This window comes from Camellia sinensis, unplaced genomic scaffold (genome assembly GCF_055761805.1).
Source record: "Camellia sinensis isolate YWXY unplaced genomic scaffold, ASM5576180v1 Unanchor1, whole genome shotgun sequence".
NCBI classification, from domain to species: Eukaryota; Viridiplantae; Streptophyta; class Magnoliopsida; order Ericales; family Theaceae; genus Camellia; species Camellia sinensis.
The window spans coordinates 8,657,350-8,673,173 of record NW_028128987.1 but is presented as its reverse complement, the minus strand read 5'-3'; the positions used below and the strand labels follow the sequence as shown (position 1 = coordinate 8,673,173).

At 33.8% G+C, this 15,824-nt stretch overlaps 1 protein-coding gene across 1 annotated transcript; it reads left to right on the top strand.

Moving 5' to 3' along the window:
• Positions 1-6,008: 6,008 nt before the first annotated feature.
• Positions 6,009-7,144, top strand: LOC145814070 (zinc finger BED domain-containing protein RICESLEEPER 2-like). The gene is made up of 2 exons (XM_082910594.1): positions 6,009-6,984; positions 7,080-7,144. The coding sequence occupies exons 1-2, from the start codon at positions 6,009-6,011 to the stop codon at positions 7,142-7,144; spliced, it is 1,041 nt and encodes a 346-aa protein (XP_082766720.1).
• The last annotated feature ends 8,680 nt before the right edge of the window (positions 7,145-15,824 follow it).

Genomic DNA, 15,824 nt, shown 5'->3' with positions numbered 1-15,824 from the left:
CCATCTATTCCTGCAGAATGCTATGTTGTTGCAGCAGAGGACAAACAAAGCATGGCAATACATTTGCAAGACAATGTTTGCACGACTACCCTCCCTATCATGTCATGAACTCAAAGGAGTATAGCCCTCGACCCTCGGACCACCAATCACGCATTTCAATACATGATGGCCAAAGGAGCCAAGTGTGCAATTCAATATCAAATGAAATGCACAAAAACACATAAAAGCCTCCAATCTCTATCATGTGTGATCAAGAGGCAAGGGATGCATGTATAATGTTACGCAACCTAGGCATGCAAGCAAGCTAATGCAACATGAGCATGTAAACAAGCAATGTGCAATAGGCATACAACCTAAACAAGTAAACATGCAAGGCATGTAACAACAATGCCAATGACAAACATGCAACATGTGAGGCAAACATGTGACAACATGTAAAGGGACAAGTATATTTAGACCAATGCAATACATGCATGATGAACTTTAACAAAGTAGCATAATCATGCAAGCATTACAATGTAATAGGCATGCAACAACAATACCAATGATAAGCATGCAACAACATGTAATGAGACTAGCATGCAAACATGCGAAGCAACTTAACAAAAATCATGCCAAATGCAAAATAACTCAAGCATGCAACAACATGCAATAGGGTTAGCATGCAACAACATGCAACATACTATCATGTAACAACATGTAATATACTAAGTATGCAACAAGCATGTGACAACATGCAAGGCAAACATGTAACAACATGCAAAGATGGACTTAAACTAATATGGGCAGCTCTCAAATGCGCCCAAATCAGTGGCCAAGATGCTAAGAAATGAGGGACAAAAGCATATGCAAACATGCATTCTAATTGGCCTACAGACTAAGGCATAAAAGGCAACTTTCAAGAACACTTAAAAGGAATGAAAAACATGCAAATGTGATAACATTACATGCTCTGAAATAATGCTAGGAGTGATGCCAAATCACATAGACAAATCATGATCATAGCATGCACAAGGCTTAAAGCCTGAGATTAGTGAGGGGACTTGAACCAAAGCTACACAAGACAAAGAGCATATGGCAAGCATAACCTAAAACAGTCCTAAGGCATACCAAAGTGAGCCTAAAACATGCAATGACCAAAGCCAAAACAAGCTAAAACGAAGGGGCCAAAACATGAGACATGCAAGACTACAAAAGAGGTGTTACTCTACACCTACCAAAGCCAAACATGGCATGACTTAAGCAACCAAAAACAGAGTTATGACAAGTCAAAATGATCCCAAAAACCCACTTAGATGGCATCCCAAATGCCTAAACATGGTGGCATACATAATGACACATTCACGAGGCATAACGTATCGACTCTTTAAAGCATTAAAGAAGTTACAAGTGCAAGCATATGAGCATACTATATGGACCGAAATAGCATAACAAGTGGTGCCAAACCACTGAAATGGTCGAAATAGAGCATGTCAAAGGATTCAAAACTCAAAGCCTATAAGCTAGATTACATGGTGGCTATACAAAGCAAGTCATGGACGATCAAAATGACCAAAATCAGAGCTTTAGCATGTTAAAACAAAGCTAGAAGCTTCATGAAGTTGAGCCAAAATCATGCTAAAAAGACATGTTACAACATGGTGCATGTTAAGGCAAATCATAGGATTACAAGACAAGTATAGAAAGCATGCATGGTATGTCTAAACCAACTTGAAACATAGATGTATTAGGGCAAAACAAAGCCTAATACACACTGAAATAAAGCTAAAACAAGCTAAGTATGCAAGCCACAAACACAAGCCATTCATGTAAGCATTCAAGACAACAAGGAGATGGGATGACCCTCTCCTATCCCCTCTCCTATTTAAGACCTTAAAACACCATCCCCACCACTGAAATCTCTCTGGATTTCAGTGGTGAGAAGGCCTAAACAAGGTGATCTCAAAGCTTAAAAATAAAGCACAAGAACAAGACCAAGCAAGGCCTAAGAGGGGGGAAACAACCCCAAACACAAAAATGACCTTAAACAAAGGTCTTAAACACTAAAAATCATAACTTTTATCAGTTATAAACTAAGCTTAAAACAATAAGCAAGATAGGCTAAAAGCTTAAGCAAGAAAGGGGTATCTAAAGTAAGGAACTCACCCTTGTAGAACCTCTTCAAGAACAAAGCTCCAGTAGGTTTCTCTGATCAAGAATAGCTCAAGAACCCTAATAACAACCCTCTAATACCTCAGTAACCCAAGGATGGTGTAATGCTAGGTGTTCAAGTGCAAAAGTAAGACAAAAATTCACTTTTGAAGCTCAAAAATGGAGAAACAAGGCAAGATAAATACAAGGCTATATCTATCTTTTCTAAGGCAAATTTCTGAACCCCTGAGGAGGAAGGAGGAGCTCTCTCTTTATAGAAGTTCAATAACAAAGCTTCCAAAGCAAGCTAAACCAATAGGCAAATCCCTCCATACACGTCTATGGAGGGGAGCAAATGTGCATGCCAGCTAATCCAGCTGGCATAAAATATCTGCATAAAGCAGATGAACAGGGTTCGGCCAGCAAAAATGGCCGATCGACTAACACAATAGCCGGCCGACCAAAAACAGTGCCGATCGGCCAATGCAGTTGACCGATGGAAAGAAAACAGGGCCGGTGGCCTCAAGCCTTGGCCAGTGGGTTGAGGGCATGGCAAACAAGCCTCCCTCTTCCATTAGAAGCAAAAACACAAGTGTTTGGTTCACAACCAAGCACAAAATAGACAAGTTGAGAGATCTTGAGGCAAGGCGCGTAGCCAAGACCTCCGAGAACTCAAAACAAACACGAGCATGGATGATCATCGAGTATTCAAACAATGACGTCCAAGTCTTGAGGATGGTCAAAAATGGAGTGTCTACAGCTTGTTATGGGTGTCGATCAATATCTTCCAGGAATGTAGGGGCTTTTCGATGTACCGGAACTCTTGGTCAGTGACTTCTCTTAGCTTCACAGTGTGCCGAAACACTTGGTCGGCATCTCTTTTTATTTGGCTTTGTTAAGAACTTGGTTGGTAATGGTTGACAGCTCATCTTGGCTCTTTGATTTACCGAAACACTTGGTCGGCGACGCCACCTTTGGCTCACCAAACATTAAAGATTGCTGATAATAGTGTGAGAAAGAGTGAGCCGTGATCGGCGTATAACATCTTGTTTGTGAGCCGAACAAACAAGTCACCAAGAAAAAGGTATTGTTGCTGAGTTTGATGGTCAACCCTAGGGCTGGGCATAGGGTCATCCGAACCGCCCAAACCGCCCTACCCGATCCGAACTGCGCATGTATGGGCGGTTTCGCAAACACATTAGGGTAGGGTACGGTTTGGATTTTATGTAAATTTCGGGTTGCGGGCGGGTTGCGGGTTTGACCCGCACCCACCCAACCCGTCCACATAAAACTCTTTTTTTTTTTTTTTTTTAAATCTGATCTGAACCGTTCAAAATTACCTCTTTTTTGCCCCTTTAAATCTGATCGTCCAAAACAAAGAAAACCCTAACCTAATCAAACCTACTCACACTCACTCATCACTCATTCATCAGAACTGTATCTATCTCCTCTCTTCCTCTCGGTCTCTCTCTCACTCTCACTCGCGATTTTCATCTGTGCACTCACTCAGCGATCGAATCTCTCTCTCACAAGATCGACCGATCGATCGACCTCATCGCACACAGGTAAAGCCCCTCTCTCTGATCTCTGTCTATGTTTCTCTCTCCCCGATCTTCGGTTTTTTCGAACATATAAGATCTGTCTATCTCTGACTCTGATCTGTCTCCCTCACTATCTCATCTCCCTCACTCTCTCTTCTCAGTCTCTTACTCTCTGGTTTTGCATCCACACCGATCGGCTCTCTCTCACAGGTAAGCCTCTCTCTCTCTCTCTCTCTCTCTCGCCCCGATCTCTGTCTGTGTTTGTTTGTTTGGAATGTATAATCTTTGATTTAATTTTTGATTTAAGCAACAGATTTTTTGATTTAAATCTGTCTGTGTTGAATTTGTATAGATCTGTCTGTGTTGATTAAATTTGTCTGTGTTGATTTAGATCTGTCTGTGTTGATTTAAATCTGTCTGTGTTGAATTTGTATAGATCTGTCTGTGTTGGTTTACACTTTTGGAATTCATAGATCTGTTTGCAACTTCATAGATCTGTTTGGAATTCAATCTGTTATTAAAAAAAATTCTGTTTTTTGGAATTAATTTTTGATTAAATCTGTTGAATTTTAGGGAATTTTAAATTTGTCTGTTTTTAGGGAATTTTAATCAAAAACTGAATTTTAATAAAAAACGACTAAAAGTGCATTTTAGCCTATAAATGCCTACCAAGTTGTATTTTAAAGTGCATTTTAGTAGTCATAATGCTGGCCTATAAATGCCTACCAAGTTGTATTTTAAAGTGCATTTTAGTAGTCATAATGCTGATATTGTGGACAAGTTTTCATCCTTAAAGTGCATGTAAATACATGGCCATTTTAAGTTTCTGTGATCACTTTTTTTTATATATGTAATACATAAATTATGATGATGATTCCAACTCCTGTAATGTCTTTCTTCTAGAAGGTGAACTTTTTCCTTTTAATGCATTGCAGTTGCATAACTGCACAGCCTGTTTGAATTTAATATGATATCCAGATTGCCTAATTATATACCTTCAACTTTTCAAAAGTCTTCTTGATAGTTTGTGTTATGTGCAAGGAAGAAGAGTTAATCCAGTCTTCTTGATAGTTTGTGTTTGTGTTTGTGTTAGCCTATAAAAACTGATTTACATGTGATTTACATGTAAAATTGAGTTTTAGGGAATTTTTGATTAAATCTGTTGCATTAATCTGTTTGATTGAATTAAAATTGAATCCTTAACTATTTTTGTAATCCAGTTTAAATGGAGGATAGTATTCAATCTCCCGCAATCAATCTTGTACCTCCGGAATCCTCTAATTCTCAAATGAATCCCCTTTTAGTCGAACCCGAACATGAACCTGAACCTAAGCCTCCTAGACCCCCAAAGAGAAAGAGTGAGGGTGGAGGGGGGAGAGCATCATCCACAGTTTGGGATCATTTTGACAAGGTTGTAGGGACCGATGGGAAGCGTAGAGCCGTATGTAAATATTGTAAGAAAGAGTATATGGCTGACTCTAGACTTCATGGGATTAGCAATTTGAGGAGTCATACACCCAATTGTAAAGAATATCCAAATAGGGATACAGATGGTCAACAAACATTAAATCTTAAATCGAAACAAAATGAAGAGGGTGTTGAGGTTGTAGCAACAATTTTTAATTTTGATACTTGTAAAAGGGCTCTTGCGGAGATGGTTGTCATTGATGAGTTACCATTTAGATTTGTGGAGGGTGTTGGGTTTAGAAGATTTTGTAATGTCATGCAACCCAAATTCACACCAATTCCCTCTCGTCAAACCATATCTAGAGAAGTGCTCAACATATTCAAGAATGAAATGGATAAGTTAAAGAAGGCCATGAAGGGTTGTAGAATTTGCTTTACTACGGACACTTGGACATCTATTCAGAATTTGTGTTACATGTGTTTGATTGCTCATTTCATTGATGATAACTGGAAACTTCAAAAAAGAATCATAAATTTTCAACAAGTTGAGGATCACAAAGGAGAAACATTGGGTCGAAAAATTGAGTCGTGTTTAATTGAGTGGAACATTGATAGCATATTCACCTTAACAGTTGATAATGCTAGTTCAAATAATCTTACCATTCAATATTTGAAAACGATAACCAAAGATTGGAAAGGGACTATTTTGCAACATGAGTTTATTCATATGCGTTGTTGTGCACATATTCTTAATCTCGTTGTGAGTGATGGGTTGAAAGAAATGGATGATTCTATTGCCAACATTAGACTTGCGGTGAGATATGTCCTCATAGGCATGATGTTTTTAAGAAGTGTGCGGCCACACTCAAACTTGATTCAAAAGCTCTTGTATGCCTAGATGTACCAACTAGGTGGAACTCTACCTATTTGATGTTAGAGGCCGCCGAAAAGTATGAGAAGGCTTTTAACCGATTGAAGTTAGTGGATTCCAACTTTGAACCTTATTTTAAGGATGTTGATGGTGGCATAAGAAGAAGTCCGAATGAGTTGGATTGGAAAAAGTGTAGAATTTTTTTGAGGTTTCTAAAATTATTTTATGTTGCAACCAAGAAATTTTCGGAGTCTCTCTTTGTTACTTCCAATGCTTTTTACAAAGAGATGTTTGTTATTAAAAGCAAAATTAACCAATTAATTTTGGAGGAGGATGATACTTTGAGCACAATGGCAAAGACTATGAAGCTAAAGTTTAGCAAGTATTGGGGGGATGGAAGCAAAATCAATTTGTTGTTGTATGTTGCGGTGGTTCTTGATCCTACCAAAAAAATGACATACTTGGAGTTTTGTTTTTCCAATTTGTTTCTTGGAGATAATAGGAAGGTGGAAGAGATGGTAGACAAGGTTAAGAGTTGCTTGAGTCGTTTGTATAGCCATTATGTCACACTTTATCCTTCAAATGAGAAATTTCCAAGTGTGAGTGAAGTTGTGAATATGGTGGAAGATGATGATGATGATGATCCCTATTCTTTAGTTGACTCCCAATTTAATTCCTATTTGGAGGGGCGATGCACTAGTGGATCTAAGTCAGAATTGGAACAATATTTATCCGAGGTTGAACATTTTGCAAAGAATCAAACATTTGAGATTTTGGATTATTGGAAGTTGAATGCAACCAAATATAGGGTATTATCACAACTTGCTAGGGATGTGTTGGCCATGCCTATTTCTACCGTTGCATCGAAGTCGGCTTTTAGTACGGGAGGACGTATTCTTGACCCATTTCGTAGTTCACTCTCGCCTTCTATAATTGAAGCTCTTGTATGTACTCAAAATTGGCTTCGAAGCAACTTTCCAATTTCTCTTCGAAAGGCGATGGATGATGTGGAAGAATTTGAGCAATATGACTCAGGTAAATGAGAATTTATTTATCTTTATTTTAATTTGTATTATTATTCATTTTCTAATGTAAGTTTTATTAATCTTCTCTTCTTGACTTCTAATTAGGTACTTTGGAGTCAAGCTCATCTTCAACTTCAACCTATAATGTTGATGCTATAATTGATGTCTAATATCCATTTACTCATTGGTAATTTTTTCATATCAACACATTTTCTTACTATATTGAGATGCAATATATAGACATTTGTTTATTTTTTCATTTCTTACTATCTATAATTGAAGATTAAAGTTTATATTTTTTCAATTTGTTTGTGTAGGGTTCATCAACCAAATGCATGGAATTAGAATTGAAATTTGCAAAAGTTGAATTGGATATGATTCATGAAGATGAAGTTTGATATCTTAGAAGTGTTTTAATTTTATTTCATGGGTTTGTATTGAATGAAGTTTAAGTTTGACAACAATTTTTTTTTTTAATTGCGTTTTGGTTTTGGATGAATGTAACTTAATGAATTTTTATTTTTTTTTTGCATTTTGGATGAATGTAAGTTAATGAACAATTACTCTTCTTTTTTTTTTTTTTGGAAGGTTAGGAATAATGAATGTTGAATTTTTAATGTAAGATTGGAATGATGAATGTTGAATTTTTAATGTAAGATTTTCTTATTTGGATTATGAATGATGAATGTAGGATAGGATGAATGTAAGTTAATGATAGAATGTAGATTTTGAATGATTTGTTTAGGTTACGAATTGAATTTGTTGTGTTTTTTTATTTTATAAGTTTCAGTTTATTAATTATTAATGTTGGAGCAGTTTAGAAAATATGAAAAAAAAAGGTTTAAAAATAATTTTTTGAAAAAAAGTTCAATCCGCAAACCGCCCGCACAACTGCGAACCCTATCCGCACAAACCGCAAACCGCATTGCGGGCGGTTGCGGGTTGATTTTTTCCCAAACCGCATAGATGCGGGCGGGTCCAAACCGAACCGCAAACCGTCCTAAACCGAACCGCGGACACCCCTAGTCAACCCAAATAAAGTGCCGACTAACCGCTAAAGTGCCAAGTGAAATGGGTTTTGCAATTGCCAAACATCTCGTGATTAACAAACAAGCCATTTGGACACTTCTACGATTTTTCCTCAGCAAACTATGTTGTCTTGCTGGCCACACAACTTTTAGAGAGAGAAAGTAAGGACCCAAGTTTGGAGTCTATAGAAATTGTTAGGATCGGTACATGTATGTATGTCAAGAATCAATTTTAAAATAAGATTTATGAGACAAAGAATAAATAAACAAATAAACAAAGATTCAGGGATGAGTTTGGCCTAGCAATCCTCTTTATAATGCCGAAAAGAAGCTTGCACAAACAAAAGTGTGAAACCCATTGTTCGAGAGAGAAAACGAATATGAGAAAGTGAATCCATGAGCTTTGTTTTGTTGTAAGACTTTTTCATCAATATTCACCATGAACAAAAATTTTCTAGAGAGTTTGTAAGCACACACACAAGAACATGTTTGCTATTTACTTCGTTGAACTCTTTCAAACGTTTCTCATAGACGGCGCCAATTGTGAGAATTAGAAAATCCTCTCACATTGATTGTTGAAGAGATCCAACAAAGAGATGAGCTTGACCCCTATTGATCTGCAAAGATGGACATAATCGGCGCTACCCAACCGGGGACACTCCAATGGTAAAGTTAGCAACTTGAATCTGAGAAGGAAGATGAAGAAGATGAATGTGTGCTGTGTTGCAAAGATGAGGCATACCTCTATTCTTTGGGGTGCCTCGCTTTTATAGTTGGGGGTGTGATATTTACTTGATGAACTTCCTTGTTTGGGCTAGGCCCATTGTTAAGACTTGTTTGGATCACACCCCCCCCCCCAATAAGCTAGTATTTTTTTGGGACTCTCACACACTTGTACTGTTTACATCTAAACACTAAATTCCACAACTATCCTAAGCCTCTAAGAAATATAGAACAGTTATTCCTTAAACATATTTACAAAGCGAAAAGAAAACGAGAGAGCACCAAAAAAAAAAAAAAAAACCACCACCCATCAACAATAGAATTCTAGTGAGCAAAACAAAATCAACACAGTCGCCCTCATTATAATGAAATTTATGGGGGTGAGATTGATGGATGGAAAGGTGGTAATGCCTTGTTTTGTCCAATGGAGGTTGAGTATTGATTTGCTCTGCATTTGGCTGCTTGTGTGTAGTAAATGTATGGAACTAATTGGGGTTTGTTATGATATAGGCCTTTTAAAAGTTGTGTATAAAATATATCTTATTATATATTTTTGTGATAAATATTATATATTTTTTTTATATAAAAGTTATAATAATTTGTAGTTAAGAAATGAAATTATGCATTTTGTAATAATATTATGTATTTTTGTAATAATGTTACACATTTTTTTATTCAAATATTTTTTAATCACAAAATGTGCAATAATATTACAAATTATGTAACATTATCACAAAAATACATGATTTTATTTTTAAATCAAAAATTATCATAATTCGTACTAAAAAAATATATAACATTTATTACAAAAATACATAGTAAAATGCATATAATACACACTCTTGACATAGGATCTATATATGACATTGACTTCTTTTCATTCTTCTATCGGACTGGAGAGGTACTGTTGGACTCAGTGGGCCCACTTTTGAGTTTTGTTTCGATAATCTAAACGGTTCATATTTTAAGGTTTGTTAAGTACATCATTTTTATAAAAAATCAAGTCGATCAGATAATGACAATCACACGTTCGGATTAATTTTTGTATAAAAAAAATTGATAATGAGAAAAAAATTAATTCATATAAAATTGATCTGAACATATAATTTTCTTATTCAATTAATTTAATTTTTTATAAAAATAATATATTCGACGTGTTATAAATCATGAAAGATTTAAATTATCGATATAAGGTTAAAAAATTGACTCAGTAAACCGGACTACGGTACAGACCGATGAAGGACGCATGACAGTCCAATCCCTTTGTATATATTGAACCATCATCTCTCTTTTTCCTGTTGATTTGATCAAATATATATATCGAAAATTGAACCACTCTGTTTTCCTCGTTGATTTGATCAAATATATGTATCTTCGAAATTGAACCACCAACTCTCTTTTTCCTTGTTGATTTTATCAACCTTATACATTGGAAATTCAACCACTAACTCTCTTGATTTTTTTTATTTTTTATTTTTGAACAGACATTTCCTTGTTGATTTGATTAAATAAATTGAACCACTAGCTCTCTTTTCCTTTTTTGTTACGCCTCAAAATATGACATGAATCAATCCTCCATAAGGTCAACGAATATAATAAAAATGTTATGTTTTCATTCATCAGAGTCTACATTACAAAAGATATTACATGCATTACATTTTCATAAATATTTATCTTGAAACTATAGCATGTAACTCTAATTAGAATTAACAAAATAAATGCCCTATGGTCTACATCTTTCCAAGTGCTAACTTGATTACAACAAAAGGGAATTATAAGCTCTTTACAATTAAAAGCCCTCGGCTTGAAAGAAAGACACATAAACATAAAATAAACAAACGTAGAGCCTTCAACCCTGTCTTTCCAAGCTATGTCCTTGGAAGTAGCATATCACTTGTACTTGAAAATGGTTTCCCAAGTAGGGTGAGCCAAAACCCAATAGAAATATGTTAACACAATATATGAAGTTTAACTAAAATATATGCATCAGCTAAATGTTCAACCTTTACGAATAATTCACATTCTTTCCATGATCATACGGCATTGTTATTGACATTTTAATCTGTTTCCATTCATTCACTTCCAATCAATTCATGAGTATAGATCATTTTTATCAAATCAATCCAAATTGAGACTACAACTCAATGATTCACCATTTAATATACATTCATCACTTCAACACTTCTATCTTTGCTATTTTAGGAAATTCTCATCCGAGGGAACCAGCACCCATATACACAAGATTTCGAGACTTTCACCTTAGACACTTCGGCCAACTTAATTTCCAATAGAGTCCATCCTCTATCTCCTCCCAAATAATAGAGTAGATCCCCTATCTCCTCCCAAACAAAGATACATATGCAATGTATTTAAATGTGATGTCATGTACAATGACCAACCAAACCACATATTCAACAATTCAGCCAAACTATCATATTCAATGACCCAATTCGTGTGATTAGTTTCAATTTACCTAATCATCGTACAGTCTCTACAACAATCGTGGTTATCCTCTCTCGATAGCCCAAAATAGATATTGCTAAACAGATAAATAAATCTATCAAACAAATAATTTATCAAATTTTCATGGGTGAGAAATTTAACAATCCAATTACACCATCCATTCATATAACCTCCCAATTGCACATTTCTCACATCAATTCCATTATTTATTCAAAATAACAATTCAACCCAAGCTAGGGCAAATTTTTCCCCTATTCCAAAATACCAACCCATGTGTCTAAATTTCACCATTTCAACATTAGAGAACATCATACACAAACCCCATGGTTGTTTTGTAAATCAACATGAAAACCCCTCTTTTTAGTTTAGAATCCCAAACCTTAACTTTGCCCAAATCACTCTCAAATCCTTTCATATATTCAAAATGACAAATACCTAGGTTAAACAACATAACAAGGTATAGAACATCCCTACCTCAAAGTTAGGAGAGCAAAGGAGAAAAAAAAGAAACCCAAAGATGCTCCAAATTTCACCCTTTTCGGATCAAATGGAAGCCCACGCAATACTCTAACTTTTTAACAAAAGGATTAGGGTAGAAAGACCTTAGATCATGGGGTATTTATAGAGAGAGAGAGAGAGAGAGAGAGAGAGTTTTAGTGAGAGATGGAGCTGTGCTAGGGTTTTGAGTGAAAAATGGACCAAAGAGTGATACAAAATATCATTGCTGCAAATTGATATATCCGAGGCTCGCTCGAGCAAAGGAGTTGCCGCTCGAGCGACCAGGCACAATAAAGGACCTCGCTCGAGTGCGAGAAGCGTCGCTCAAGCGCACAATGAAAAGCTTCAGGTCTGCCACCGACGCAGACGCACGCTCGAGCGCAAAAGATCTCGCTTGAGTGAAGAAACAATTTCACAAGGCTCGCTCGAGCGCGAGAAGTCTCGCTCAAACGAAGAACTTACATCTTCCAAGAAAAGCTACGTCTGGGAAAGAAACCTGAAGACTCTCAATTTTCGCTCGAGCGCACGAAACCTCGCTCGAGCGAAGAGGCAAGTCACACAAGACTCGCTCGAGTGCAAGAAGCTTTACTTGAGCGAAGAGGCCAAAATCTGGACAACAATCTTTTATACCAATTAACAACCAACCTGTTTTAAACTCACCCAACAAGTCCCAAAACTCAATTTCAAAGAATTAAAGGAAGGAAATAAGGCATAGACAGCAACAAACAACCACGGAGCCCGAGTCTGGAACAATATAAAGGTCAGATTAAAACCTAGATCACTATATTTTTGATTTGATCAAATATATATATATATATATATCTTCGAAATTGAACCACCAACTCTCTTTTCCTTGTTGATTTGATCAAATATGTGTAGGAAATAGAAAATTCTTTTGGAGTGTGTATTATATAGACATGTAGTTACGATTTTTATTTCAATAGTTATAACTTATTATGGGTTAGTTACAATACATTGTGAAGTTGATTATAAAATTATTTTAATTATGATTTAAGAATTTTTTAGTTATACATTATATGATATTTGATTATAACTCAAATTTTGTTTTTTATAATTATGACTCTTGTAATATTGAATTATATGTTATTTATAATAATCAAACTCACAAATAATATATTTACATATGACATTACTCATAGGAAATTGATCATCCTTTCCGTATTTCTTTTCGATCATGATGGATCTCCAATTGATTAACTTGTTTGTTAATTACACTTTGTATTACCTTTGTTATAAATAATTCATGGTGTTCTGCAACAATAATGTTTATGAACACCAAAACTAAACATAAAATAGAATATATGTGTTTAAATTGCAATGCAAGTTGGAGGGTGGTTTAAGGAGGTGGTAGTGTATAAGGGCAAAATGGGTATTATGAAAAAATATTTTATGAAATTTGCAATATCCATTAGTCAAAAACGGTTGACTAAAAGATGGGAAGATTAGTATCCTAAAATCAAGGCAGACGGGACTATTTTAGATAATAAAAGGCTGTCTGTAATTTTAGAAGTACAGGGGAGTCCTTTATTTGGTTTATTGGAACGAGAATATTGGAACGAGAATGAATGAAATGATAATTCTTTAATTTTTTATTTTATTTTTTATTTCTTATTTTTAAGAATGAGCATTCCCTAAAACTGATGTAAGATCATTTTATTGTGATGTATTTGTCATTATTTTTTTTATTTTAATTCAGTTTACCCCTTGTAATTTGTGGTTGGAACACTTTACCTTCATACGGTTCTGTTGGTTTTTTTTTTTACTTTCGAAGGTTAATAATGTAATTTTAAGTATGCTAATAAGGATCAATTAATCTTTATAGAAATTTTAATTGCCAACTAATTATCAGACGATTATGTTAAAGTTCTTTCAGTCTCAATGAAGAGGACTTTTACTGGTGGCCTTACTTAAGAGAAAATTGAAGATATTGACAATAACAATAGATAAAAACAGTTTTCTAAATTGAATTTCATTAATTAGTAAGAACTTACAATGATACCTTCTCACTTTCACAACTTCAAAGGGTTTTACACCAACAAACTACTTTGAATTACTCCTAAGAATTGAAGTGCGGTACAGGAATTGAAAAACAGAAAATGTAAAAATTGGAAAAAATATAAAGTAAATAACTGGTTTTCTGGATCTGAGTCTAGGCCCTCCCGTTGGCTTTCTCTTCTATTTATACTCTTCAATATAAGCTGCCATGTGTTTGTCGCTAACTAGAGACTTGTATTGATATCCCAGATTACCCTTTTTGAGCAGCATTAAGCTGTGATTAGCTTATACAAAATACATAGCCAACAGGTTCAAAAATAATCAAAAAGTCCACATGTGATTTTAGACTAAAGTGCCACTATTAGTTTTTCTATCCAAACTAATGAAAGGTGTATTACACACGCTATTTTTTAGAGTGAGTTTTGTTTTATGAAAAATTAGAATGAAATTAATACAACAAAAGAACAATTGTGTCTCTATTTTCTCTAAACTTAAAATTAGATTAATATGTTAATTAACATATAATTAAGAATTGATCTAAAATATAAAATATAATTAAGAATTTATTTAAAATATAATTAAATTAATATAAAATAAACAGTAAAAAATTAAGAATTTATAATTAATTGTGATTTAATTGAATTAATACTAGATATTATAAATTATGTGTATGAGATGAGAGATGAAGAAAATAACAAAAAATATTAGATTTGAGGGTATTATAGTCATTTCATATTTATAGTTAGCAGTGTTAATGATTACATTTTAGTCCAAAACCATACAGCAAGCATATGGCTATTTTAAAAAAGTAAGAGAAAAGTGCTATCAAGCCATATCACAAAAAAGTAAAATAAATTTTGCCTTATTTTTTTCGTCTAACTAAACATGAGAATAAATATATTGATAAAATAAGCATTCCATTCTACTTCAGTGAATCAACCACCACCTAAATGGTAACGAGTTCAAGAAAAATTATCCTATAAGCCAGGAAGATCACGTGCTGTGTTTCCATAATAAAATATGTGACATTGCTTTATGTGAAACATTAAATAATAATAATAATAATAATAATAATAATAATAATTACAATCGATAGGATTATAAGAACATATCATTTTGACAAACTGGTTATAAGTCAGTTTTTTGATTTTTTAATTTTTTTTGAGTCATATATCTTTCTACTTTTTTACACGATTTAAAAAAAATCAAAAAAAATCAAAAAGTCAACTTTTAATTAATTTCTCAAAACACCTTGAAAATTGATTAAAAATTAATTTTTTGACTTATTTTAACTTTTTTTTAAAAAAATATATAAAAACATAAAAAAAAAGATGTGATTTTAAAAAGCCAAAAAACTAAAACATTGACTTTTAACCGGCTATTCCCCGAGTTGAATGCTGATGGACCCATCGAACAATCATAAAGAAGCTGAGGTCACTGCATTCATCAGAAACATAACATTTAAGAAAATGTCAAATGCTAGGACTCTAATGAAAGCGATACAGTTTACTAAAACAATTAAAAGACATATAATTCAGTTTAAATTTAGAGTAATGATAGGAAAATTAACAAATTTTGTACAAAAAGAAAAGTAAACAAAATTACTCACTAATTTTGATGTGATACTTATCACTAATTGTAATTTTTAAATTTTTTATTATATAAAGAATTAGTTATTAAGAAAAAAAAATTATAAAATTTATTAATTTATATATCATTTTCTTTAACATATTATTCCACCGTTTCAAAACATTCATAAATGTTATTTGAAATTTTCAAAATTTAAAATTTTGAGAAATTTTTTTAATTATATGACCCATTATTATTTTTAAAAAAAAATCTATACAATTTGTTAATGTGTATGTTTGTTTCACAGTTTCAAAATATTCGTTAATGTTGAATTATGTTTTGAAATTTTTATACCTTAATTTTATTTTATTTTTACGTAATTTAATAATTGTATGTATTTTAAAATAAAAAGACACAGAGAGAAAAATAATTTAAGAATAGAAGATCCTTAACCACCAAGATATTATATTATCTGAAAAAATTAATCCATATCCCAAATGAAAGCATAATTGATTTATATATATAGTGGTAGGTGCGCCATATAAAAGATCAA